Genomic DNA, 27,584 nt, shown 5'->3' with positions numbered 1-27,584 from the left:
TATGGCTACATATTACCCCATTGTGTATATATACCACATTTTCTTTTATCCATTCATCTGTTGATACAAGATGCTTTATTAAATTGACTAAGTGAATTGGTACTGCAGTTGCTGTTTCTTTTTTGCTGGTTGTCTGTCTTCCATCTCTATGAATAATGAAGAGGGTCTGTTCTGCCCATCAACACTGACCCACGTTACTTTCATTGCCTCCACCCATTTACTTACTTAAGCAGATGGCATATTGTAACATGGTTCAAATTTTTAGCAAGTTTTCCCAGCTGTGCACTGTTCATTTATTTTCAAGTGAACTAGACTCCAGCTGAGTGTTCATGTACAGCTGATCCCAGCTGTAGCAAGAGCTTTGACTGAAATGGTCTCTGGCTCCCTGAGTCTGCAACTTATTCAAAGACACTGTCTTCCCGGTACCAGGACCATGCTGAGGCATGAACTTAAATCCAAGAATAGAGAAATTCAGATTTCATAGTGTTGGCCTTATTTAAAACAACGTTCCAAATAACAGCTTGGAAGGCCACACAGTTCACAGCCTGCAGTTGAAACAGTGTACTTGTTCTCTTTTGTTGTTATAGCATTGCTCATGCTCTCTCTTGGGACTTTTTGACTTGCAGATGCTAATACTGGAGACCGTGGACAGACCAATAATGCTGCTTCTGCATCAGCTTCCAACTCCACCTGAACAGTCCCGAGCAGCCAGCTGCACAGGAAAAACCACCAGTTACTTGAGTGTCACTCAGCAACACTGGTCACGTTTGGAAAGAATATTAAAAAGAGAAAAAAAACCTGTTCATTTTAGTGTTCAATTTTTTTATTATTATTGTTGTTCTTATTTAACCTTGTAAAATATCTATAAATACAAACCAATTTCATTGTATTCTCACTTTGAGGGAGATCCAGGGGGTGGGAGGGGTTGTGGGGAGGGGGAAAGCGGAGCACTAGAACATACAATCTCTCTCCCACGACAATCTTTTTTTATTAAAAGTCTGCTGTTGTATACTTTAAAAACAGGACTCCTGCCTCATGCCCCTTCCACAAAAGAAGAAAACCTTTTTCTGTGCTGATGGGTTTTTTTTGAACTTTGTTTTCTTTTAAAGTCTAGTGCGAGACTTTGGTATAGTGCACAGCTTGAAATTGGTTGGGAGCTTAGCAGGTATAACTCAACGGGGACTTAAATGTCACTTGTAAAATTAATCCATATCTTCGGGTATTTATAGACTTGCCTTTGGCATGTTGGTGGCAGGTGTGGCAGACAAAGAAATGTGTATCATTCGTAACCCAGGGAGGTCAATAAAGTTTGGAACTCTACAGGGAAGATTCTTAGTAGATTTGTTAAGGTTTTGTTTTGCTCTCAGTTAGTGCTAGTGATGTAGAGGCTTGTACAGGAGGCTGCCAGAGGGGAAGCAGCAAGCAAGACTCAGGCACACATGCTCTACAGGTGGCTCTTTGTTTGCCTGACCAAAGTTCTTTGCAAATCTTAGCACAGTTTCAAACTAGTGACCTGGGAGGAGATGGAAGGGGTGTTGAGCAGGCCGAGCTAGCCGCTGAGGTCAAAGGCTGATGAGCCCAGAGGAAGGGGACAGGTCAGGGATACATCTCACCACTGTGAATAAGTTTGTCCAGATTTTTTTCTAAAGTTACTTCCCTTGGAAAGATACACTTGAGAGGACATTGTAGTTAAATAATGTGAACTGTAACAGTCGTCTACTGGTTTATTTTTCATATTTTTTAATTGAGCTTGCAGAAATAGCCACATTCTACACATAGTTCTAATTTTAAATCCAAATCTAGAATCTGTATTTAATTTGTTTTTTAACCTCATGCTTTTTACATTTATTTATTGATGCATGTCAGATGGTAGAAATATTAAAAACTACACATCAGAATGATACAGTCACTTATACCTGCTGACTTTATAGGAAAGCTGATGATATAAATGTGTGTATATACGTTATATATACATATATTCAATACTGCCTTTTTTTTTTGTCTACAGTATCAAAATTGACTGGTTGAAGCATGAGAAGAATGTTTCCCCCACACCCAGTTAAGAGTTTTTGTGTCTGTTTTCTTTGTGTATCAGTGAACGATGTTAAGAATCAGTCTCTCTTTTTGAAGAAAAAGCAATATTCCTTGGAAAGCAAGGAGAATTGAAGGACTATGTTTGCCGTGAGGAAATAGATTTTCATGACTAGTTTGTTTTATACTTTTAAGGTTGGCATCTATGTGGGCCTTATATACTCTAAAATGAACTTTAGTCACCTTGGTGCTTATGGGCCATTACTTGACCTATGAATCTTTAAGGCACAATCAGTTGTACTTTACATTTAAAGATCACTTGAGTGATGGCCGCCTTTCCCTCCTACCCGCTCCTTCCCCACATGCCTTCCAAGGTTAGCTGGTAACTGTAGGGCTGCAGAGCTGAGCCCTTGGTTGTGTGTAACTTGCCCTCACCCTCCTCATTGCCACCTTAGGTCACTTTATGGGTCTCGTCCTCCAGAGGGTTCGGAAGTGGAGTCTGTTGGCAGCCCTCCTGCAGGCCCTAGCACCCTGTCCTGCTCCTTAACTGTGTGTGTGACTCTCCAAGAGAGTTGTCCTGCCTGCTGAAGTGAACCAGTACCCAGAAAGACAACTGTGAGCCATCTTGGTTTTCACTCGCTGTTTAGCTGAGGTCTTGGGCCACAAAAGGGGTTTCACAAACCTCTGGATATATCAGAGTTCATGAGAAAGGAAACATGCTCAGTCAAACCAAATCAAACAAATTGAATTTTATGTTTTATAAAGTGCTTCTGAAAGCTAAGATTTGAAAGAAGTCTGAAATCAAAGCATTTGGCAGCATAACTCCTTAAAGGTAATGGCGTTGATAGACCATTTTCAGACAGAATTTATAAAGAATCTGAAAAGGCAGGTCTGTGATAGAGAAATGGACCTGCATTCAGATCCAACTGCCCAGCAAGCGTTTGGATGCAGACACTGCTCTGGACGTGGTATACTCCCCAGAGTCCATAAAAATCAGTGCTTATTTTAGGAAACAGGTTGCCCCCCACAACTGGGGTAAAAGAAGAGAGAAAAGTCACGCTTTTCTCTCATTTCATTGTGTGTGCATGTGTGTGCGTGTGTGTGTGTGTGTGGGCTGAGATGTGTGATTTTTCTTTCTCAAGGATCATGGTGGGATCACAGAACTCTTTTATACAAGTGAGATCCAGGTCTCTGAATATCTTTTTGTATATAATAATAATAATAAAAAGCTCCTCACCAAATTCAAGCTTGTACATTATATTTTCTTTCTATGTTTTTAAATTTAAGTTTTATTGTTTTGTATGTAAATATGTGGACCCAGGAACTGTTATTAATGAGCAAAAAGTTACTGTTCAGGGCAGTGATTCTGTTTAATAATCAGACAAAATGTAGACGAGCTTTTTAAAGCCATATAGTTTTAACTCTGTACAGTAGGTACCGGCCTGTATTATTGTAACAATAACTCTAGCAATGTATAGTGTATCTATATAGTTTGGAGTGCCTTCGCTTCCATGTGTTTTTTTTTTAATTTGTTCTTTTTAAAATTTTAATTGGTTTCCTTTATCCATGTCTCCCTGTCCACCCCCTTTCCCTTTGAAATAATAACTCACTCATAACAGTATCTTTGCCCCTTCCACAGTTAAGTTTCAGTGATACCATACTCAGGAGTGGGAAGAGGAAATCATATTCGTAATTTCATTTCGTTGAAGCCCTGCCTTTGTTTTGGTTCTGAATGTCTTTCCTCCTCGGTAGCAGTGACCGGTTTCATTTCATACTTAGTCCATTCAGGGACTTAGTGTAGCACCAGGGAGCCCTAGAGCTGGAGGATATCGAATAGATTAAATTTTGCTCGTCTCTTCCACAAGCCCTAACCATGGGTCTTAAAAACAGCAGATTCTGGGAGCCTTCCATGCTCTCTCTCTCTCCTCTTTTATCTACTTCCCTCCCAAATGAGAGAGTGAGAGAGAATTGGTTTTTTATAAATCGAAGTTTCTTAATAGTATCAGGTTTTGATACGTCAGTGGTCTAAAATGCTATAGTGCAATTACTAGCAGTTACTGCACGGAGTGCCACCGTGCCAATAGAGGACTGTTGTTTTAACAAGGGAACTCTTAGCCCATTTCCTCCCTCCCGCCATCTCTACCCTTGCTCAATGAAATATCATTTTAATTTCTTTTAAAAAAATCAGTTTAATTCTTACCGTGTGCCCAACACGAAGGCCTTTTTTGAAAGAAAAATAGAATGTTTTGCCTCAAAGTAGTCCATATAAAATGTCTTGAATAGAAGAAAAAACTTTACCAAACCAAAGGTTACTATTTTTGAAACATCGTGTGTTCATTCCAGCAAGGCAGAAGACTGCACCTTCTTTCCAGTGACATGCTGTGTCATTTTTTTAAAGTCCTCTTAATTTTTAGACACATTTTTGGTTTATGTTTTAACAATGTATGCCTAACCAGTCATCTTGTCTGCACCAATGCAAAGGTTTCTGAGAGGAGTATTCTCTATCCCTGTGGATATGAAGACACTGGCATTTCATCTATTTTTCTCTTTCCTTTTTAAAGGATTTAACTTTGGAATCTTCCAAAGGAAGTTTGGCCAATGCCAGATCCCCAGGAATTTGGGGGGTTTTCTTTCTTTTCAACTGAAATTGTATCTGATTCCTACTGTTCATGTTAGTGATCATCTAATCACAGAGCCAAACACTTTTCTCCCCTGTGTGGAAAAGTAGGTATGCTTTACAATAAAATCTGTCTTTTCTGGTAGAAACCTGAGCCACTGAAAATAAAAGAGACAACTAGAAGCACAGTAGAGTCCCAGACTGAGATCTACCTTTGAGAGGCTTTGAAAGTAATCCCTGGGGTTTGGATTATTTTCACAAGGGTTATGCCGTTTTATTCAAGTTTGTTGCTCCGTTTTGCACCTCTGCAATAAAAGCAAAATGACAACCAGTACATAAGGGGTTAGCTTGACAAAGTAGACTTCCTTGTGTTAATTTTTAAGTTTTTTTTCCTTAACTATATCTGTCTACAGGCAGATACAGATAGTTGTATGAAAATCTGCTTGCCTGTAAAATTTGCGTTTATAAATGTGTTGCCGATGGATCACTTGGGCCTGTACACATACCAATTAGCGTGACCACTTCCATCTTAAAAACAAACCTAAAAAACAAAATTTATTATATATATATATATATATATATAAAGGACTGTGGGTTGTATACAAACTTGCAAACACTTGTGCAAATCTGTCTTGATATAAAGGAAAAGCAAAATCTGTATAACATTATTACTACTTGAATGCCTCTGTGACTGATTTTTTTTTCATTTTAAATATAAACTTTTTTGTGAAAAGTATGCTCAATGTTTTTTTTCCCTTTCCCCATTCCCTTGTAAATACATTTTGTTCTATGTGACTTGGTTTGGAAATAGTTAACTGGTACTGTAATTTGCATTAAATAAAAAGTAGGTTAGCCTGGAAATGAAATTAAAATTCACAAGTGTGTGGTCTTTATTTCAGTACCCAACCCTCTTCCTTCACCCTACTATTTTGCCGCTGCAATATGTAGTCACATCACCATTTCCATTCCTCTAATTAGGGAAACATTAATCTTTGTTATACAGAACAAGATATCAATACCACTTCTTGTTCTTTCCAATGATTTTATTCCATTGTGTAGCCCCAAGAGGTGCAGCTTCCACCTTGGAAACCTTTGGATTTGATGTAGAGGAAGCTTTGCAGACACTGCTTAGAAAAGAAAGAAAACAACTCTGAAAGGGACAGTTTTTAAATGTGTATAAGCTGCTGTCTTTGATTACTGTGTTCATGATTTGGTGTGGCTGTATTTTCTTTTAACTTTCATCCTATTAGTAATGGTCTTTGGGGGTCTCTGTAAAATATATGGACACCACGAACAGTGGGGCTGTACCTCCCAGGTAACCAACACATGTTGTGTTTGAGTCTGCTCATTTCCAATACTGGATGATGTATGTAAACATGTTATGTCTCTTAGTGCAAAAAGAAACATCATTTTTTTAGGGCTGGCTCACTCTGTCAGGCCTAATCTAAAGGCTAGATATAAGGTCATGTGACTGCTGCTTCAATAAAAACAAATTTATATTCGATAAAGTGTGGTCCTCTTATTTATTTACTGTGGTGGTGGGGTTGGCTAATTCCAACATTGGTAAAACAGTTAAACACATTTAACCAGTAGGGGCGGCAGGGGAGGATTGGATTCGCAGAAACAGAAGTTACTTGTGCGATGCGCCTCCTGCTGGCACTGAAGTGCATTTGTTTGGGATTTGCTGCTGTCTTGCATAGGTTCTGGGATTGAGTTAAACATTGTGTTAGTGTCCTGCAAGACCTTTTAATTTAGAATCCTGAAAGACTGCCTTTTTAGTTTTCTTTTTTTTTTTTTTTTTTTTTTTGAGACGGAGTCTCGCTCTATTGCCCAGGCTGGAGTGCAGTGGCGCGATCTCCGCTCACTGCAAGCTCCGCCTCCCGGGTTCACGCCATCTCCTGCCTCAGCCTCCCGAGTAGCTGGGACTACAGGCGCCCGCCACCACGCCCGGCTAATTTTTTGTATTTTTAGTAGAGACGGGGTTTCACCGTGTTAGCCAGAATGGTCTCGATCTCCTGACCTCGTGATCCGCCCACCTCAGCCTCCCAAAGTGCTGGGATTACAGGCGTGAGCCACCGCGCCCGGCCCCTGCCTTTTTAGTTTCTAAGTCTTTCCAAAAAGTGCTGACCAAACAGTCCTTCGGGATCATATTTCAGGAGAGCAGTGATGGTAGATGTCATTTCGTTTTTTTTTTTGTTTTGTTTTGAGACAGAGTCTTTCTCTGTCGCCTAGGCTGGAGTGCAGTGGCGCAACCTCGACTCACTGCAACCTCCGCCTCTCGGGTTCAAGTGATTCTCCTGCCTCGGCCTCCTTAGTAGCTGAGACTACACCACGCCCGGATAATTTTTGCATTTTTAGTAGAGACAGGGTTTCACTTTTTTGGCCAGGCTGGTCTTGAACTCCTGACCTCAAGTGATCCGCCTGTCTCAGCCTCCCAAAGTGCTGGGATAACAGGCATGAGCCACCGTGCCCAGCCGGTAGATGTCATTTAGAAATGTGTTCTAGGAAGGTAGTGAGGAAAGGAGAGATTAGCTTTTAGATCCCTGTCATTGAGAAGTTTGTGAAAGGAAGTAAACAGAAATGTTGGGATGGTCACACATTTCTCAAGTGTAGGAATATTTCACTCATCACCACCATCAGATTTAGGAGAGCTGAAGGACATAAAGGGAAACCTACCAGGAAAAAACAAGCTGCCGTGGAAGATGGCATAATGAGGCCCACAAGTTAGGAGTCAGGAGCTGGGAAGCGATGGATAATCATACGTATGTTTCTCCTTACATCCTCTTTCTCCAGAAGGGAGTGGCCACTCTGGCCCTTCCCACAGATTTGTCATCAATGTCAAGACTTAATTAGACAAAGTTCTGGGCTAGGTAGAGAGAAGCTGTTGAGTGGCCCTGACTAATGAGGGGGCAGATGGTAGCAGTAGCTTGCTTAGGTCTTTTGCCCTGAGCTTTGGAGACTGACTCCATCCTCTCCTCACTGACCCAGAAAAAAAAAAAAAAAAGTGGTTGCAAGGATGCCTAAAAACTGATGCTTAGTTCTGTTTACTCAAAAGTTCAGGGAAGGGAGTAAAGAAGAAACTCAAATGTTGGAGTAGGAAGGTTAAAATCTGGCTTCTAGTCCCATAAACTTGTGATCCACAGACCTACTGAAAGGAAGTACCCTATGTGAACTCTTCAGGGCATCTAACATTGAACCTTTCTTCGCTCTTGAATTACATTTAGTTTTTATAATCTATATAAATTATATGTACATATCAATTCAATGTTTGGAGAACTACCCTGGAGTTTTTAAATCAAGACTGGGAGATGGAAATTTGCCTTCTATTCCATCTTAACCTCACCTTACCCTGTCCTACAGCTTACAACAGTTTCAGGCTCTTGAACAAATAGCACTCGAATCATTTCAGTAAGGAAAGGGAGATGCATATGATTTATGAATACACTGGAGTGAAATCTATCTTTCCAAATTAGAAATTTGTATTTCTAACTATAAATGGATTCATAATTAAAATTCCTGGGAGCAAAAGCTGCATTCATTGAGTTTGGAAAGAGAAGCTCTTTTTTTCCCTCAGTATCTTTTCTAAAAATAAGTGCTCCCTATATCTCCTTAATGCAGAAAAGTCTGGTAAAGTCAGAGGGATGACAGAATATGTTTACTTGCTTTGATTTATATTACTGATGATTTACCATGTTCTCAAAGTTTGGCCTGCTTCTTGTAAAATGTCAAAAGCTAAGTAATTATCTGTTCTTTAAAATTCAGTTACCGTGAAGTTTCATTTGAATGAAATATTAGACATTTAAAATTAACTCAATTCCTACTTTTTTTTTTTTTTTTTGAGACAGAGTCTCGCTCTGTCCCCCAGGCTGGAGTGCAGTGGCACGATCTCAGCTCACTGCAACCTCCGCCTGCCTGGTTCAAGTGATTCTCCCGCCACGGCCTCCCAAGTAGCTGAGACTACACGTGCCCACCACCACACCTGGCTAATTTTTTGTATTTTTAGTAGAGACGGGGTTTCACTGTGTTAGCCAGGATGGTCTCGATCTTCTGACCTTGTGATCCGCCAGCCTTGGCCTCCCAAAGTGCTGGGATTACAGGCCTGAGCCACCTCGCCTGGACTACATTTTAATTATGGTATGCACATATATTAAACTTTTATACAGAACAATCATTTTATAAGTAAGCCAAGTTAAATAATTCATTTTTATGTTCTTACGCCGGAGTCTTCAGATTTATACAGGATAATAATAAAATAAGTAGTAAAAATATGTATGCTTGCGTATGTTTCTATTTCCACACCCCCACATTATTTTCCCCAGAAAAAGGCCAAAAAAGTTTACGCCTCTAGCCAAAAGTACATTATTTAATTCCTTTTGCCTTGATTTGACATTAAACCCAGGGCTACATTTCCCAAAACTAGTTCTTAGGTGTGGAATGCCTTATATAAAGTATAATTTGTGAAAATGCAAAAAAATTTTTACTCACAAGTGGCTATAAACAAGGCAGGCACTTTCATACCCTTTAGCTTTGAGAATAGATGTGTACACAGAAATATAAGGTGCATGTAAATGGTTCTTCTCCGGTGTGTTTAACTGATTGTCAGCGTAGACTTGTCACAGAGCATACCCAGCATTCCAGCCCCAGGAACAAACCCAAGCCCCATCAAGTGGCAAACAGACCTACCTACACCAAATCACACACACGCACTCACAGCTGCAGTTTGTGCCCTTGCTCCCACAGACTCATGTCCTCGGGAACCTTCACTTGGGTACCCAGTGCCCGCCATCACAGCTCAGCATCCACACAGGGAAATTCCTTGTGCTGCTTTTGTCACTTATCATTTCTCCTTTTGATCCAAATTGTTTGTGTTTCTGTTTGTTTTTTTAACTATAAACTCTGTGAACTCAGGATCTATATCTGAGTCAATGCTGTATACCCCACAGCAGGCTACCTATTATCAGTGCTTAATAATGTGTTCAAATGGATGCAGAGACACAGAATGATGTGGCCGGAATGAGGTCATGCCAAGCTTCTGACATTTGGTGCAGGCCTCCTGGCTTCTCATCTCTCTAGAGGACTCCCACAGCTACTCATGCGCCTGCCGATGAGTACAGGCCTGGAGCCCACAAAGCAGCTCGGAAGAGGAGGGGAACGAGTGGGAAGTGGGAGACAGGACTATTAGAGGTAGCAATGAAAAGACTCAGGAAGCGAACGAACGTGGGTATGTGGGCATAGACCCCAGATGGCCCAGCCTTGGTCGCTTGGTCCCTTCCACACCTTGACACTTTAGTGGGATCTGAGGGATTTCTCCCCAGATCACAGGGCCTTTTAAAAGGAAAGGGCAACCTTGCCTCTCTGATGGTCCTGACCTACAGGTCAGTGCACTCTCCACATAAGAGTCTGTGGCTTCACTCCCTACAGACTGAACTGGGGGTGGGGGGCACCCATGTCCTTCCTGAGGAATGCTAGCCAGCTGTCATAGCAGGAATTCCCTAGGGAGACAGGCCAGCAGGGCATTGTCGGCTCTTGGCAGTGTCCATCTGTCTTGGCCCAGGAGTGGCGGCTCAGAGGGCTCTGGGTCTGGCTGCCTCTCGGAGGTATCACCCAAGGGCAGCCGCTCAGCTACCTGTGATGCCGAACAACTCCTGCATGAGGGGCGTAGCAAAGGGGTGTATGTCCTGGATGCGCAGCAGCCGCTGGGTGTGCTGAGCATTGATGCTGCGGAGCTCGGTGAGCATAGCCATGATCTTCAGGAACAAGAACCTGCATGCCAGCCAGAGAAAAGATTGTGGGTGCAGGCCGCCCTGACCCACAAGCCTCAGGGCTGCTCTGAGGCTGCACAAGCATAATCTCTGGACATTTCAGGTCAGCCAAGAGACAAGGCTTGGCTGAATTCCGTAAGCTTCTCTTTTACCCTGTAGATGAGAAAGGCAGAACAGCCTGCCCAATACTCTCCCTGCTCCCATCCCATTCATGGGAGCTGTGTCTTTTTTTTTTTTTTTTTCCTTTAAAGAGACAGGATCTCGTTCTGTCACCCAGGCTAGAGCATGATGGCACGATCATGGACTCACTGCAGTGTCAAACTCCTGGACTCAAGAGACCTCCAGCCTCAGCCTCCTGGGTAGCTAGGACTAGAGCACATGCCACCACACCTGGCTAATTTTTTTAAATTTTTCTAGAGTTGGGGTCTGGCTATGTTGCCTAGGCTGGTTTTGAACTCCTGGCCCCAAAGGATCCTCCTGTCTTGACCTCTCAAAGTGCTGGGATTATAGGTGTGAGCCACGACACCCAGCTGCGGGAGTTGCATCTTTGTACACAGAGACTTCCATGGGAAAATGTAGATATCGCAGCTACCAGTTTGGGGGTGTGGGGCTGTCACTGCCTTCGTTAATGTCCAGGGGCCAGGACTGAGCAGAGTCGTTGTGGAGGTTAGGGGCTGCAGGCTGGAATCCCTTCCTGGAACTAGCTTTGGATCTAGTGTCTGAGATGTACCATATGCCTCAGTATCCCCATGATGGAAAAGAAAGTTGGCACTTCCAGCCTCCTGCCTCCATACAAGGAAGGGTTGAGCAAATAAAGACATGGCCACTCCCAGCATCCCAGGACACCAAGCCAAAAAGAAAGCTGTGCAGGCCAAATAAGGATTTCAGTTTATAGGTTCACACTATAATACTCAGTGTTGTCCTTAACCCTTCATGGCCTTGGGCTCCGTAAAATCCAAGTTTGTCTCTGGGTCTGTGGGCATCAGTCTGGGCAGTAGGTCACAGGAGCTACTGAGGACCAGTGAAGGTATAGAAGCCCCTTTCTGGGCCACGTCCCCCTGTTTGCCTGTGTTTTTCCTGGGAAGTGGTTAGGTAGTGCTCAAAAGTGTGAGCTTTGGACCTGGTCTGGCTGGGGCTACCTCCAGATGCCACCCTCTGGCCGTGAAGTCTTGGGCAATTTCCCTGAACCTCGGCTCCCTCACATCACCCTCACGGGTCCTCACCCCCTGCTGTGCTCACCTATGAGCAGGCTGGGGCCGATTGCATTCAATGTAGGACTTCAGAGTAATGGCGAATTGCTCCTGCAGCTGGTCCACCACGCGGTGCTGCACCACACCTGGGCGGTCTGGAGGGGAGGGGAGGGAGGTGTGGTGCAAGATCATGGGGCAAAGACAAGCTCAGTCCAGCCCAGAGTCAGGGCATTGCTCGTCAACCACCCTCCAGAGCTGGAGTCACCCAGGCAGGGAAGTGAAGGAAGACCAGGGCTGGGCATCACCCACTGACCCCAGGAGAAACCAGAGAGAGCCCCCATCCTGGCTGCGCAGTGAATGAGGAGCAAGGCCATAGACTGGGACCTTCCCTGGGGAGGGCAGATAAGGCTGGGGGGATGTCAGGCAGCCTAGGGGAGATCCTCACCTGGGGAGAAGAGGGAGATGGCCTGCATCAGCACATACTCCTCCTCATGCAGCTGCAGCTTCTTCAGCATGTAGTGGAATTTCAGCATGGGCTCCAGTAGAAGTTGCTGGAAGCCACCTGTGGATGGTAACAGGATGGAGGGGCAGCTTCTCAGCAAGCTGACCAAGATCCAATCATCCCTCACCAATATCTTGTTTTCCACCATTCCATCTTCCTGCCCTGCCATCCCAGAACCTGCATATCCTGGCGTAGCTCCCTTCCTCCCATAACTGCAGTGTTTCCCTCCCTCTGCCAGGGCAGGCAGGCTCTCTCGGGCACCTGCAGTGTCTTCCAAGCAGTAGGACAGCCGGCCACACTCCCAGGTTCCAGTCTCCGCGTTGAACACTGTGTTGAATCTCAGTTGACACAGCTCGAAAGCGGCCCCCTTCAGCAGGGAGATCTGGTCCTCGATGGGCAAGTCCCTGGCAGCAAGGATGGGGAGGGGAGGACAGCTCCCTGGGAGGCAGCCCACAGGCCGGCACCAGCAGCCATCCCATAATCCAGAAGTTGGGGGCAAGAGGAAGAGGGAGGATGGCTCCTTTCCCTGAGGATGACTGTGGCTGCTGTCTGGCTGCCTCTCATCTCTCCCCTCACAACCCAGCAGACAGCTCTGCCCCGCAGCATCCTCTCCTCCCCTCCTACCTCCGGGAACTCCACCCACTGAGCTTGGCATCCAGGTCCCTTACAGGCTGGCCCCATCTCCTTCAACTCCTATACAACTCCTGACCTACAGCTAGTGCTTTGGCTTCTGGTCCCTGGCCTCCTCCTTTCTGCCTCAGTTTCCCCCTTGGAATGACTTCCCCTTTAGTATATCCTGCTAGCCCCTCAGGCCATGCTATGTCTTTGCCCCTCTCAGAAGTCTTTCCAGAGTGCAGTCTCCCCTTTCCAGAGTGAAAGTGCCGCCCTTTTGGCCTGAGTTCCAGTAGTGGGGATGTTTGCTTCCTGCTGTCGGTGTTGGGTTTAATGTGCACACATGTATTTCTAATGTTTCCCCGCAGCCCAGGTGCCTGAAGCCCCACTCCTAGCGCTGAAGCACAGGCCTAACCATGGAGGCGGCTTAACAAGCCTCTGAGATTATGGTTACATGGATACCCTTCCGGTCCTGCAGGGATCACTCCCTCCCAACCTGGGAGGGGCCCCCACCTCCCCAGTAAGGAGGCATTCCTTACAAGGAGGAAGCTTCACAGCCTGAGAGGGAGGCTGCTTACTCTGGGTTTTGAGGAAACACTACCTCTTGGCCTTGGGAATTCAGACCCTGTGCTACTGGCGCCCATCCTTCTTTTAGATCTGTAACACTGAGCTACAAATGCCATGTAATTGATCTTATTCTTCTGTGCCTCCCCGTTGCCCAGCTTAGGACCTGGCATCGAGCTGGCTTTGGTACTTCCAAATCTACCCTCCACCACTGATTAGCTGTGACCTTGTACAAGTTTCTTATCCTTGGGGAACTTCAGTTTCTATCTGAGAATGAAGATGGCAGTGACACCTCAGGTCACTGTGCTCGACATTGGTGGCCTTGAGAAATAGCAAGTGGGAAGCCCTGATGTTAAATTGTCAGTCACTGGATTTCACCAAAGATCTTCCAATGTCCACATTTATAAGTATTCTTCTCTCCCTGCCCCTTTAAGCTTATTTGCTACCATCTGAACCCCATTCCAAACCTGCTGTCAGCATCACCCCATTAAATAAGTCACGCATGACTCCTACAGGGCCAGACAAGAACCTCTGGGCTCCTAGAGTATAACCTACCCTCAACCTGCTGAAGAAACCAGGAGCTTGTGGCAGGTGTGTTTCAGCCCCACTTGACCAGGCTTGGCAAGACAAGGTGGCCTACCCAAGGACAGATACACCTGGCACCATCCCTAATCCTACGACTGCAGACATATTCTGGGGCTGTGGTTCCTGCCACCCCAGGAAGTTCCCATGTCTCCCACTAACCCCAGTTGCCCGATGGTTGTTGGCTCCACATCTAGCTCTGGGGAGACCTGACCCTTGGGATCTGAGGACCACCCGCCCTCCCCATGGCCTTCACAGCCTTATCTTTTCTATTCCTCTCATTCCTTGCTCTGGAACTGTCAACATGTGATTCCTGCCCCTTTAAGGGAGAGTACGAAAGACTATCTGAATGCCCACTCTGTGCTGGGTGCTCTTCGGAAGTGTTCTTATTTCACAGAACAGCCCTGCAGGGGAGGCATTGTTAGCTTCCATTGAGCAGGTGAAGAGGCAGAGACGCTGGCAGGCCCACAGCCACAAAACTAACCAGCCATACAGCAAGGGCTCTACTCCCCAGCAGCACTGGCTGCCCGGGGAAAGGGCACAGGAAAAGGAGGGTCTTCTGACACCAATATCCCCCAAATTCAGGATCTACCCCAGGCCCTTTGAACCTCCTGGCCACTTCCAGTTCTTTCCCACACCCAACCACCCGGTCTCCATGTCCTACCTGAAGTAGGAGATGACTTTGGCAAAGTTGATGATGCCTTTGAACATGTAGGTTGACATGTCAGCCATGTGGGGCAGCAGGGAGAAGATCTCTTTCCCGCCATTGTCGGCTGGGGGTTTGTAGTTCCAGACACTGCCATCCTCCCCCCGCAGCTGCAGAGAGACCTTCAAAGAGCACAGATCTTTCCTGACCTGGCTCCACTTGGCAGCTTCTTCCCTCGATGGGGCCTGCAGAGACTCTGGCAACTCGCAGCCACTGCTAAGCACCCCTGGCAGCTAGGACACATGCCAGGAGGTGGACAGAGGAGAGACAGCATGTGCTTTCATAGACAGGTCCCAACTCAGGCCCCAGCCAAACATGCACAGCCACAGTTGCAGCTCGAGAGGATGCACAAATGCAGGCATTCACACCCACATGCATGCGTGTGTCCTCACACATACACACACACAGCATTTGTTTCTTCTCTCTGGTGTTCTCTATCAGATGAGGGTGCTTTGGTGATCTATGAATTAATGGTCACACACATCCCTGCTTGGTTAAAATGGAGGGTAAGGGGGACTGCAACCATGGTGTGTCATCCCAAGCATTCCAGATGTTGGGCTCAGGAGACTCAGAAGGTTTAGTGTGCTATGGATGGGAAGAGCAGATCTGAGGTCACTGGGCTAATCCAGTTATTTGGGCTGTGAAGGGCCACTTGAGATATCTATCAGTGCAAAGGGGACGGAGGGCACTTAGAGCACAGACATAGTTAATGTGCTGGGATCAAGAAACACCAGTTCACGAAAGTCACACCCCCAACAGGTCCTGACCCTGTCCTCATAAAGCCCCGAATGCCAGCAACACTGGGGAACTGCCTAGCTTTCCCTCCACTTATTGCTTAGACCCAGTTCCTACCTGCCTTAAAGGAGAGAGCAGTGATTTTTCAAACCTGAACCTGCAACAGAATCACCGGGGGGTCCTGCCCCTCCCTGGAGCTTCGGATTCAGGAGATCTGAGGCGACCTGAAAATCTGCATGCTGATGCTGCTGACCCAGGGACCACACTTTCAGAACCTTTGGGAATGAGACTAAGGCTTCGAGGAGCTAGCACAGATGCAGGACCAGCTCTCCAAATCTACCCTCCACCACTGATTAGCTGTGACCTTGTACAAGTTTCTTATCCTTGGGGAACCTCAGTTTCTATGTGAGAATGAAGATGGCAGTGACACCTCGGGTCACTGTGCAGTTCCTCCTACCCGGAAATTCTTGAAATGGGAGAAGGTAGTGTCAAAGGTTTTCATCTGAGCGTCCATCAGCTCCCTGATCATCATCCGCTGCTCCTCTGTCAGCCCCTGCACTCCCAGTGGCTGAATCCCTGTCCGTTCACTTTTCTTCCGCTTGATCAAGGCCCGCCTCTCCTCCACGGCCTCGTCGGACATGATCACTGCAGGGACAGCGAGGCTGGCTCAGGCACACGTGCCCCTGGTGAGCCTCCAGCCCCCTGGAGAGCCACTGCGTAACCCTCTCAAGGCAGCAGAAGCCGTTAGGCAAAAGAGAAAGTAATGGTGACAAGCAATTCTCCCCTGTCTGGACTCAAGAGGCCTGTGGGCTCCTCTGGAGAAACACCTGGGTGAGGACAGAGATGAGGTGCGGCTGGTGTTTTGCCCTCTGCAGTGGAGTTTGTGAGGACACTGTGGGGCCCTGGCAAGAGCACGGGCTTCAGAATCCAAAGGCGCTGGGTTTGCATGAAATCTTTGCCACTTACTACCTGTGACCCCAAGCAACCTCCTTAACCTCTCCTGCCTTCAGGTTTCTCCTTTGTGATACCGGAGAAACAGTGTTTACCTCGCACCGCTGTTAAATGAGACCTTGCATGTAGGGTGCCTAATATAGTTCCTGGTACATAAGAGATGTTCAGTAAATGGCATCTACAATTATCATTTTCTGGTGAATTATATACCAAGACTCTTCAGAGGTGTCTGGGTCTCCAAGACCCTAGAGAGCTGGGCTACAGCTTAGCAAGAAATAGCAACTCCAAAGACTTCTTATATAGCCCAGAGCCTTAGGGTCTTCTGTGGATTTCTGGAGCCCACTCATGTGTGTAGAGCAAAGCTATGAGGTCCTTGGTGGGGAGAGATCAAGAATGCCTGCCAGCAGCCTAGAGAACTTGTCCTTGAAAGAAGCAGCTTTGGGTCCCTTTGTGTTCCATGGAGACAAATATGCACTAGAAACATCTAGCCTTTTCCGCATGAGCCTTAATCTCATAGTGACCTAGGAGCACAAATATATCAAAGTTAAATAGGTAGAATGAGAACACCTCATGTCACCTGTCTGCAAACAGTTCCCCTATAAAGATCCAGGTCTGGGGCAGCTGATGGGGCTAGCACCTAGAAGGCCCCGGGTCCTATCACCCATGTGGCTCCTGCTTCCCTCCCCCAGATTCACACTCCTACCCGCAAATGTGGTTTCAAACCATTACAACAATTATGAAGGGGACAAAAAGAATGATGCAGGAGCAACTGAGGGGAGACAGAGGGCACGCCCTGTCCAGGGCTGCCCAGCACACATCCCAGGGCAGAGATTACCGACTCCCTCCATCTCCCAGAGGGCCGACTGCAAGCGCTGCCCCAGGTGGCTGCCTGTTGCACACGGACACCAGCTCACATGTGCACGTGTGTTCACGCGCACACTCGGCGCGCATCTCCACACAAGCATGCACACACCCACGGCACGTCCTTACTCAGAGCCGTGCACCCCGGCGCCGGCCCGCCCGCGCGCCCACTGCTCACTCTCCTTCTTCATGCCACTCTCCAGGCACTTGCGCAGGCGGCAGGCCTGGCACTGTCGCCGGGTCTTCCGGGTGATCTCGCAGGCGCCCTTCCGGAAGGGGCACCTCAGCCGGGCGTTGCGTTTCATGGCCCTCCTGCGAGAGAATGGGGAGCAGAAGAGGGGATGCACGGGTGCCCGGGCCCTCGGCCTGGGGCTCCGGGCCACACCACCTCCCTCCCCAGCCCCTACCGACTCGGGGAGGGGGACACTAGCCTTTGCGTCCCAGCTGGGTCAGGCTTTATGGGAAGGGTGTAGGTGGGAGTCCCTAGAGGTCCAGGACTCAGCTAGAGGGGGCAGAGCCGGGGAGGAGACCTTTTCTGGCCATTCCGGCAGGAAATGGGACACGTGCTTTTCGCTGCCGCGGGCAGCCCCAAAACCACTTTCAGGGACACTTCCTCTCCAGGCCCATCCTCAGCGCCTTCCCTTCTTCCTGAAACACCTGCCCCCTTCTCTTTCACAGCCTTGTTACCAGAAAGTTTCCATGGAGATGGGCCTCTTCCTCGATTTCCCCTCCTTAAGGGAGGGAGCTGAGGAAACCTGACCCCAGGAGGGTAAGAAACCAGAGAAGCCCGCCCCCCGCCCCCCGGCCTTCCCCCCACCCCGCCTTCCCCCCACCCCCCGCCGCCTTCCCCAGCTCCCCTTCCAGACTGGCGGCCAGGGAGGAAGGGGTGAACTATGGGGAAGTTCTTATACCCTACGGGGCAGCGACTTCCCCATGGCAGAGTGGATTCCCCTCGTTGACCTAGGGGGCAAAGAGGTCGAGCGCCTGGAACAGCAGAGCGTGCAGGCGGGACCCACGGGCCCGCACACCCCTCTCTGCAGTGCGCAGAGAGGCAATGGGGCAGATGCCTTTTGGAGACTCTACAAGATCTCCTCCTCCCAGCCCGGAAGTCCTGCCTGTCCCACAAAAGACACGGTCAGTGCAGCCCTACCTTTACTTTCCCCATCTCTACAGCTGGATGGAAAGAAACAATCTCTCCCTTGGCTCTGGCCTCTGATTCTGGTCCAGAGTGGAAACTGAGGGAAGGCTGGCCCAGGAGCATGGAACAGCCAGGTAGGGCTGCAGAGGTCCCCGAGGGCAGGCCTGGGAAGCTGAGCCAAGCCCGCAGTGACCTGGCAGGTTTGAGCTTGGAGGCCTCGGGCCTCGGACCAGTGACCAGCCCAGGGGCATGTTCTTCACAGATGCCATCCCTGCCTTTTGCCTTCCCAACTGGCCTGGGTAAGAAAGCTCTGATGCTACATCGAAGTCCACTGAGAATGGATAAAAGATGAAACCGGGGCTCACATTAATCAAAGGTATGCTATGTATCAGATGCTAGGCTAGGTATTTTGCAGTTTTGTAAATTTAGTTCTCAAACCCTGTGAAACTCATAATCTCATCTGCCTAGCACAGATGAGGGAGACTGAGGCTTGGAGACGATGGATCCCCAGCTGTCCTCCAGGTACATGACAAGCTGAAATTTGAATCCAGGTCTGCCTGATACTGGATTTAGCTTTTGCCCACTACAACATGTTGCCTTTTTCTGAGAGTCCCAGGAATAGTACCCAAATGAGGAAGGGAGAGCAGAAGATTCCTGCATGCTGAGGCAGGATGCACGAACACTGCTTGGGCAGCCTCTTCTGTGCCAGCAGCATCTGGAGCTGGTGCAGACATCCACCCTCTTCCACACAGTCACGTGGCGTGTGCCCAGCTCAGGGACATACCTGCTGCTCTTTGCTAGTGACTAGTTCAGGCATAGGCTGGGCCCGGCTCTAGCCAATGTGAGGGGACTCCTGGGAAAGATTTCCTTACTCTCAAAGATGGGCCTTTGTGCGCTTCTGCTGAACATAATGATTCCTGCCTGGGGCCCCGGCACTGTGCCCCCACAAGGGGAGCCAGACTGCAATCAGAGCTCTCAGGTGGGATGGCTGAAGAGAAAAATGGAAAGAAATGAGCTGCTGAACTCACTAACCTGGAGGCCTTCAGACTTCCTGTTAGGAGAGGTAACACATTTTCCTTATGGCCAAACCAATTTGCGACAAGTGTCCTGTGACTTGTAGCTGAACCCAGTCTGACACTGCTGATGTGTCTCACCCCTGTTATAACTCATGCAACACGAATGTTCATTTCTCCCTGGAACCTGCCCTTTTCCATTTGAATGCCCAGCCACCACGAAGAACTCTGCAAAGGGCTGTCAGGCTGGCTGTCTTGGGAATGCATGAGGGTCCCACATGTGGCTCCCGAGATGGGAGCTGCTCCTTGCATACCCTGTGCCCTCCGGAGGGCGCACCTGGAGTGCTTCCTCACACATGGCTTTCTCCCCTCCCCACCCTTCCCCTCCCTTCGGTCTGTTTCTCTTCCCATGGTCTGAGCATTTATTTTATGCCATTCTTTATGTAACAACCACCCCAGAAGGCGGATGTGAACACTTGGATTTGGGATTTTCAAATTCCTTATCTTTCACTGAGTCATTTTCCATTTTATTCAAGAGCACATGGAGAAACCAAGGGATATCTTAATGGAAGGAGACCTTTCCTGGGTAGAACAGGAAGACTGAAGATGAAGGATTCCTCTGGGATATAAATGGCTCCCTTGAGACTAATTACAAGGCCTTTGGGTGGGCCACCAGCCCACACTCTGAACCTGGGGGACAGGTCAAGCTGAGGCCCTGAGACGTTACCCAGTGGGTTAGTGGCAGACCCCAGTTAGGTGTGTCCCAGTGTGTCAGTGGTGGCACGTGGGTGAAGGCTGATGGGTAACTCTACCTGAAAAAGCCCTTGCATCCTTCACATGTCATGACATTGAAGTGATAGCCAGTGGCCTTGTCCCCACATACACGGCAGATTTGGGGACCTCCGACTTCCTCATCTGCATTGACACTGGGCTTTCCAGGAACAGACTCTGTGTCCTCACAGTGTACAAAGTCAGCATGGTTCCAGCTTTCTTTGGGTCTCACCTCCAGGTTTGCTTCTGGGCCTCTTGGACTAGAAATGAGAAAACCACAGAGAATGAAAAGACTGGACAGGGATGTGTAGAGGCCTCAGAGGAAACACTCTGTCCCTTCTATGCATCACTCACATTTGGGCCTGTGAACTCAGGAGCTGACCTCTCATGGGGAAGAAAAGCGGGGAATGGGGGTTGGAATTGTTATAAAGAGAGCTGTAATCATGACATTTTGTACACAAAAATAGAGCCCTGGAGTAGAACATGTGAACAGGAGCATGGGAAAGATAAGGGTAAGGGGGAGGAAGAAATGAGAAGAAAAGAGAGCAGGCTGTCTGGGTCGGATCATGGAGGCCACAGCTGAGTGGACTGAGGTTAGGAGGCCACAACCTGGCCAGAGGTCTGAATGGGGAGCAGCTCATGGACAGATTACTTGTTCAAGATGATTTCTGGGACTGGGGACATTGAGGGAGGATAGTCCTTCAGGTGGGGTGTGGCCCAAGCTCCCACAGGGAGCTAGAAAGGCTGAGCAGAAAGAGTTTTCAACTAAGTAGCCAGGCAGATGGGGAAAAAGTGGAGGCATGGTGGGCAAGATCACAACATGGGAAGAAAAATGGCCTGTGGTCCCAGCAGAGCTGGGGTCTAAGTGAATATTGAAGAACTTGTGCCTATTAACAGAGCTGTAGCTAAGCATGGTGGCTGATGCCTGTAATCCTGGGGCTTTGGGAGGCTGAGGCAAGAGGATCGCTTGAGCCCAGGAATTTGAGACCAGCCTGGGCAACAAAGTGAGATCTCGTCTTTACAAAAAATAAAAAAAAAATAGCCAAGATCGATGGTGTGAGCCTATAGTCCCAGCTACTTGGGAAGCTGAGGGGGGAGGATCTCTTGAGCCTGAGGGTTTGAGGCTGCAGTGAGCTAGAATCATGCCAGAGCACTCTAGCCTGGGTGATAAAGTGAGACCTCATCTCTAAAAGAAAGAAAAAAAATTGAGCTGTACTCAAGGATGTCCTCCCCAGGCAACTTCCACCTTGAGAGCATAACTTGAATTCTACTTGGAACAGACACTGAGGATGTTCAGTAGAAATGGGGGATTGTCCTGTTACTACCATCCCCAAAATTCTCTCTAGGCACTGACTGACAAGGGCAGACACCACCACAGATGACGATGCTTTTTCTAATGCCAAAATCGAAACTTTAGTAAAATTCTAACACATAAATTTCTGTTTCCAACATCATGACAGGTGACATCTGACAGTTTCACCTGTAAGAGTAAATAAGGAATTCATCTGTCTCTGACCCTGGCCCTCCATTACACTGTGAATAAAATACATTGACTGGAAACCTGAACTGAACAGGCACAGGGGAAAATCCCTGATTTTTCAAATCATAATCCTGACTTTATGTAGGCTTGCAGACAAAATGTATACTTTAGGTGTTCACAAAAACCTCAAGCCAAAAAGTTGATTTAAGATTTAAAGTGCATTTGGGTTGGTAATTCTCCCAGACACCCAACAGAAATCCTCCTTTTTTTTTTTTCTTTTCTTTTTTTTTGGGGGAGGGGGAGGGGGGGACCAAGTCTTGCTCTGTCACCCAGGCTGGAGTGCAGTGGCTCCATCTAAGTTCACTGCAACCTCTGCCTCCCGGGCTCAAGCAATTCTCCTGCCTCAGCCTCTTGAGTAGCTGGGACTACAGGCACCCACGACCATGCCCAGCTAATTTTTGTATTTTCAGTAGAGATGGGGTTTTGCCGTGTTGGTCAGGCTGTTCTCAAACTGCTGACCTCAAGTGATCTGCCCACCTCAGCCTCCACCTCAGCCTCCCAAAGTGCTGGGATTACAGGCGTGAGCCACCGCGTCTGGCCGGAAATCCTCCTTTTTGGGGGAACCCACTTTCCACTTTATATCTAGGCACAAATAATCACATATAATTTCAAAGAAATATGAGCAAATACTCAGAAGTCATGAATGAAAAGACTGGCACAGCATGATGAGCAAGAGTCAGCAAAAAAAAAAAAAAAACAAACTTCTAGAATTAGACATGAGAAGATGCCCTGAGTTATCAAACACAGAAATGTTTAAATAAACAGTACGAGAGGTTGAAGACATAAATAAAGAATAAACGACCATAAAATTGACCAAGCAGATTTGAAAATGAATAAAAATTTACTGTAAAAATCAGAATAAACAATGACTTCATAAACCAATAATAATAATATCTTGGGAGTTAGGAAAAGCAAAATACAACTAAAATATGGATGGACACAGTAACTAAGGTTCTGTATTGTTGAAGGGAAAAAAAGATGGTAAATCTTAGATTTTGATTAGTAAAGTGTGCTTGTTGAAATGTCTAGGGTTATCACTAAAAGTCCAAAAATAGAATGCATAACTTGGAAGCTAATAGAAAGGAAAAAATAGAAGGAAAAAAGTTCAAAAGAAGGCAATTAGAGAGTTAAGAAACTGAAAGGGTGAGACGAATAGAAAACACAGATGTATGGTAGAAATACCAAATATGGGGCTGGGTGCGGTGGCTCATACCTGTAATCCCAGCACTTTGGGAGGCCGAGGCAGGCGGATCACCTGAGGTTAGGAGTTAGAGACCAGCCTGGCCAACATGGTAAAACCTCACCTCTACTAGAGATACAAAAAGTTAGCCGGAAGTGGTGGCGGGCGCCTATAATCCCAGCTACTTGAGAGACTGAGCCAGGAGAATCACTCGAACCCAGGAGGCAGAGGCTGCAGTGAGCCGAAATCGCGCCACTGCACTCCAGCCTGGACGATAAGAACAAAACTTCGTCTCGAAAAAAAAAAAAAAAAAAAAGATACCAACTATGTTGGTAGTTAAACGTAAATATATTAAATGTAAATATATATGTATATATATATTTTTTGAGACGGAGTCTTGCTCTGTCGCCCAGGCTGGAATGCAGTGGCGCGATCTCGGCTCAGTGCAAGCTCCGCCTCCCAGGTTCACGCCATTCTCCTGCCTCAGCCTCCCGAGTAGCTGGGACTACAGGTGCCTGCCACCACGCCCAGCTAATTTTTCTGTATTTTTTTAGTAGAGACAGGGTTTTACCATGTTGGCCAGGATGGTCTCGATCTCCTGACCTCGTTATCTGCCCACCTTGGCCTCCCAAAGTGCTGGGATTACAGGAGTGAGCCGCCGTGCCTGGCCATTAAATGTAAATATATTAAAAGACACTGTGGGACTGGATGTGGTGGCTCATGCCTGTAATCCCAGCACTTTGGGAGGCTGAGGTGGGTGGATCACTTGAGGCCAGGAATTCAGGACTAGCCTGGCCAACGTGGAGAAACCCCATCTCTACCAAAAATACAAAAATTAGCTGGGTGTGGTGGCGCGTGCCTGTAATCCCAGCTACTTGGGAGGCTGAGGCATGAGAATCGCTTGAATCTGGGAGGCAGATGTTGCAGTGAGACAAGATTACGCTACTGCACTCTAGCCTGGGCAACACAGTGAGACTCTGTCTCAAAAAAAAAAAAAAAGCACACTGAGAAAGATGGTTTCAGCAGGTAGCTGCAGCAATCTTAGGTTCAGGATTAGTATTTTGGGACAGATTTTGTATTAGAGAATACGGGATGGAACAGATACCAAAATGGAAAATAATGATTATTCAGGTCCTTTGTAAAAGGTCACTCATTGTCTTAGTGCATTCAGGTTGCCATAACAAAATATCAGAAACTGAGTGGCTTATAAACAACAGAAATTTATCTCTCATGGTTCTGGAGGCTGAGAAGTCCAAGATTAAGGCACTGGTAGATTCAATGTCTGGTGAGAGCCTGCTTCTTGTCATCTATGGCACTTTCTCCCTGTGTCCTCATATAGTGAAAGGGGCTAGCCAGCTAGCTCTTTGGGTCTCTGGGACCTCTCTCTCTCTCTCTCTCTTTTGAGACAGAAAAAAAGAAAAAGAAAAGAAAAAACTCTGCCACCCAGGCTGGAGTTCAGTGGTGTGATCTCAGCTCATTGCAGCCTCTACCTCCTGGACTCAAGCGATCCTCCAACTCAGCCTCCTGGGACTACAGGTGCATGCCACCATACCCAGCTACTTTTTTTTTTTTTTTTCATTTTTAGTAGAGGCAGGGTTTCCTCATATTGCCCAGGCTTGTCTGCAACTTCTGGGCTCAAGTCATCGCCTGCCTCAGACTCCCAAAGTGCTGGGATTACAGGCATGAGCCACCACACCCGGCCTCTGGGGTCTCATTCATGAGGACACTAACTCAATCATGAGGGTTCTACCCTCATGAGCCAATCACCCCCCAAAGTCCCCACCTTCTAAAGCCATCACACTGAGGATGAGGATTTTAACATACGAATTTGGGGGAAACATAAACATTCAGAACATGGCACTCATTTATTCCTCATAACAATCATCATGACATTTATCATATTGCTCAACAGACATGTGTTGAGCATCTACTACACACCAGATATATTCTGTTATGTATTCCAAATAACTTGGAAGTCACGCTTATGACAAAAACCCAGGGACTTTACAAAACCCTCTAACTGTTCACAGACACAAAGAGTGTTCCAAAATCAAAGAGCATCACAGGCAGGCAGAGAAAATGTTATTAGCAGGATAGTATTTCAGAGTGTACATTAGAAGAGACCAACCTCCCTTACATTTTCAGCATCATTCAGGAGCCATGAGGGATAGCAGCACCTGGGGCAATGGAGACAGTTGGCAAAGATTCTGCACATCAGTTATGAACTTTGGACAATTGAAGATGGTGAGATGCTGCTTTCTCGCAATAAATATAAATGCTCTTCCCCATAATGGAAGTGACAAGTACAACATGACTACATGAATCACAGGAGAAGCCCACAGGTGACATGGACCAAGAAGATAAAAGAAATGTCACCAAAGGACCAGAAAAAGGACATTTACTTAAATCATGTCTAATTTACACTTTCCCCAATTTCTTAATGAGGAGATAGTAGAATTAATGCCAGAATCTCATTCCGCGGTATTTGTATAACTTTCATTTTGTTTTGCCCAAGTGTTAAGCAAGCCGACTCTGGCACATTCTGTGGTTCCTTCTCTCATATGCTTATGAAGCCCCCGCTAGAGAACCCATTACAGCTGTTATCCAAGGTGGCCCCCAGGAGCCATGCCCCAAAAGATTCACACCCTTGTGCAGCCCCCTCCCATAATGAGTCTAGGATGGTCTGTGACTTGCTTAGTTAATAGAATGTGGGGAAGAGACAATTCTGGGCCTATGCTATAAGAAGCCTGGTAGCTTCTGCTTTTGTCTTTGGAGAGCTCTAAGCCACCATGCAACAAAGTCTGGCTACCCTGCTCAGTGACCACCCAAAGAGACCATGTGGAGAGGCCATGTGAAGAGGGAGAGGCCTGAGATCACACCGATGAGACAGGACCAGCCACCCCAGCCTCCCGGCCACCCTCACCAAACAGCAGATGTGTGAGTGAGCCCTCTTGGACTCCCCAGCCCAATTATGCCTCCAGGTGACTGCAGCCTCGGCCAAGGTCCTGTGATGCAGAAGAACTCCCCAGCTGAGCCCAGCCAACACAGAAAATCATGTCAGAAAATGAAACAGTGGTGGGTTTAATCCAGTGAGTTTAGGGGAGATTTGTTACACGGCAAGAAATAATGGAAGCGGAACCCCTGGAGTTGGGTTAGAAATAGATCTGAACTGGGGTGATGGGGGAGCCAGCCCAGCAGCTGCAGTCCTGCTCCCATGCCACTCTTCCATCACTGTTCCTTTACAGAATGTTGCCCTCTGGGCAGGAAAATGACAGTGACTGGGTGTCTGAGGTGTGCCAGCTACATCTCTCTTTCATGCGAATTTAGGGAGACCAATTAGATGTGTACCTTTAACTGAATACAACTGAGTTTGCTTCTGAGGGCTCCACCTGCTTCTCACGGTGCTTAGGAATTGGTGAAATCTCATCAGAAGAGGGTTGAAAGGATCATCTCCTGTACTGAGTGAAAGTAAACACTTCTTCAGAGAGGCCTTTGCAAAGATAATTAATTGTAAAATCCAGTATGCAGGGTAAGTATTAAAGCTAAGGACTATGTTCTCAGAAAGGAAGAATATAATTCATTTATTTAATAAATGAGTGAATAAATCAATGAATTTAGTCTTTCTACATGACTAAAATTGTCAGTTTGCTGAAGGCGCTGTCAGGCTGCACTGAGCACACACAGCCCCTCTCCTCTTCAGGTGAGTGATTCATTGACATTATTTAGCTGGGAGGAGGTGGAGCCAGAATCTCAACCCATGTCAGTCTGACTCCAAAACCTGTGTTCTTAATTCAGTGCTATGCTGCATCCTTCACAAGGTTTGTCTTTGAGTGGGTAAACCGTTTATTAAACTTTCTTCATTTCCATGATTGCCTGCAAACTTTTTCCTAGGTGGTTCACCCCAGACAGGGTCCCTCCATGCCATGGGACTCCTTTAATGTAGCTCTCTGTTCCCAGGCAGGAAGTGATTCCCTAAGACCCTCACTCCTTTTCTTGCCATTTCAATTCCAGCTATAGAAGAATGGACCGAGGAACCTTACTGCCACTCTGACCACATCCAGAGGCATCTTGTCCTATACGCTCTGAAGGGCTTGAGCCCAGGAGTTCAAGACCTGCCTGGGTAATACAGCAAGACCGCATTCTCCACAAAAAGGGGAAAAAAATGACCAAAAAACACCCTATGATTAATGAAAAATAAATGGAAGATAATATAGACAAAGGGATGAAGGCAAGAAAAGCTTCAAAGGAGAACTGTGATCTATGGAAAAGTAAAAGACCCATAATAGCCAAAATAATGTTGGAAGAGAATAACAAAGTTGGAGGACTTACACTTTTTGATTTCAAAACTTACAACAAAGCTAAAATAACCAAGATAATGTGGCATTAGTATAAAGACAGATATAGAGATTGATGGGTCATAATTGAGATTCAAGAAATAAACCCTTACTATTATCATTAATTGATCTCTGGTAAAAATGCAAGGCAATTCAATGGAGGAAAGGCCAGCTTTGCTAAAAAATGGTGCTTGGAAAATTGGATATTCACATGCAAGATGAATTAAAGCTCTTATCTCGTGCCATACACAAAAATTTACTCAAAATGGATCACAAAATCATAGACCTAAATGTAAGAGCTATAACTATAAAACTCTGAGAAGAAAACATAGGAATAAGTCCTTATGGTTAGGGAAAGATTTCTTAGATATGACACCAAAAGCGTGAAGGCTTCGGGTATTATATGTCTTTGTGTGTGTGTGTGTGTGTGTGTTTGTTTGTTTGTTTGTTTTTTGAGACAAAGTCTCATCACCCAGGCTGGAGTGCAGTGGTGCA

The 27,584-nt window shown here is 46.7% G+C and overlaps 2 protein-coding genes across 4 annotated transcripts in view; one reads left to right on the top strand and one right to left on the bottom strand.

Moving 5' to 3' along the window:
• Positions 1-1,020, top strand: part of GSK3B (glycogen synthase kinase 3 beta) — a 266,798-nt gene extending 265,778 nt beyond the window's left edge. For both annotated transcript variants that reach the window (XM_003825159.6, XM_003825160.6), the window contains one exon: positions 627-1,020. In XM_003825159.6, coding sequence (XP_003825207.1) covers positions 627-694 — 68 coding nt within the window. In that variant the 3' untranslated portion in view covers positions 695-1,020. The remainder of the gene's footprint in view (positions 1-626) is intronic.
• A 3,516-nt stretch (positions 1,021-4,536) lies between these two features.
• The window catches only part of NR1I2 (nuclear receptor subfamily 1 group I member 2), a 40,194-nt gene continuing 17,146 nt past the window's right edge, over positions 4,537-27,584 (bottom strand). Inside the window, exons 1-9 of one of the 2 annotated variants that reach the window (XM_055110334.1) lie at positions 26,104-26,208; positions 20,077-20,295; positions 17,292-17,425; positions 15,759-15,946; positions 14,525-14,799; positions 12,364-12,506; positions 12,046-12,162; positions 11,650-11,755; positions 4,537-10,411 (exon numbers count right to left, since the gene is read on the bottom strand). In XM_055110334.1, the coding sequence (XP_054966309.1) occupies positions 10,267-10,411; positions 11,650-11,755; positions 12,046-12,162; positions 12,364-12,506; positions 14,525-14,799; positions 15,759-15,946; positions 17,292-17,425; positions 20,077-20,108 (1,140 nt within the window). In that variant the 5' untranslated portion in view covers positions 20,109-20,295; positions 26,104-26,208 and the 3' untranslated portion in view covers positions 4,537-10,266. Of the gene's footprint in view, positions 10,412-11,649; positions 11,756-12,045; positions 12,163-12,363; positions 12,507-14,524; positions 14,800-15,758; positions 15,947-17,291; positions 17,426-20,076; positions 20,296-26,103; positions 26,209-27,584 lie in introns of those variants that run through there. The other variant, XM_057301870.1, reaches the window with a different exon arrangement.

This window comes from Pan paniscus, chromosome 2 (genome assembly GCF_029289425.2).
Source record: "Pan paniscus chromosome 2, NHGRI_mPanPan1-v2.0_pri, whole genome shotgun sequence".
Classification (NCBI taxonomy): domain Eukaryota; kingdom Metazoa; phylum Chordata; class Mammalia; order Primates; family Hominidae; genus Pan; species Pan paniscus.
Note: the sequence above shows the minus strand (reverse complement) of the source record. Positions and strands in the feature narration are given on the sequence as shown.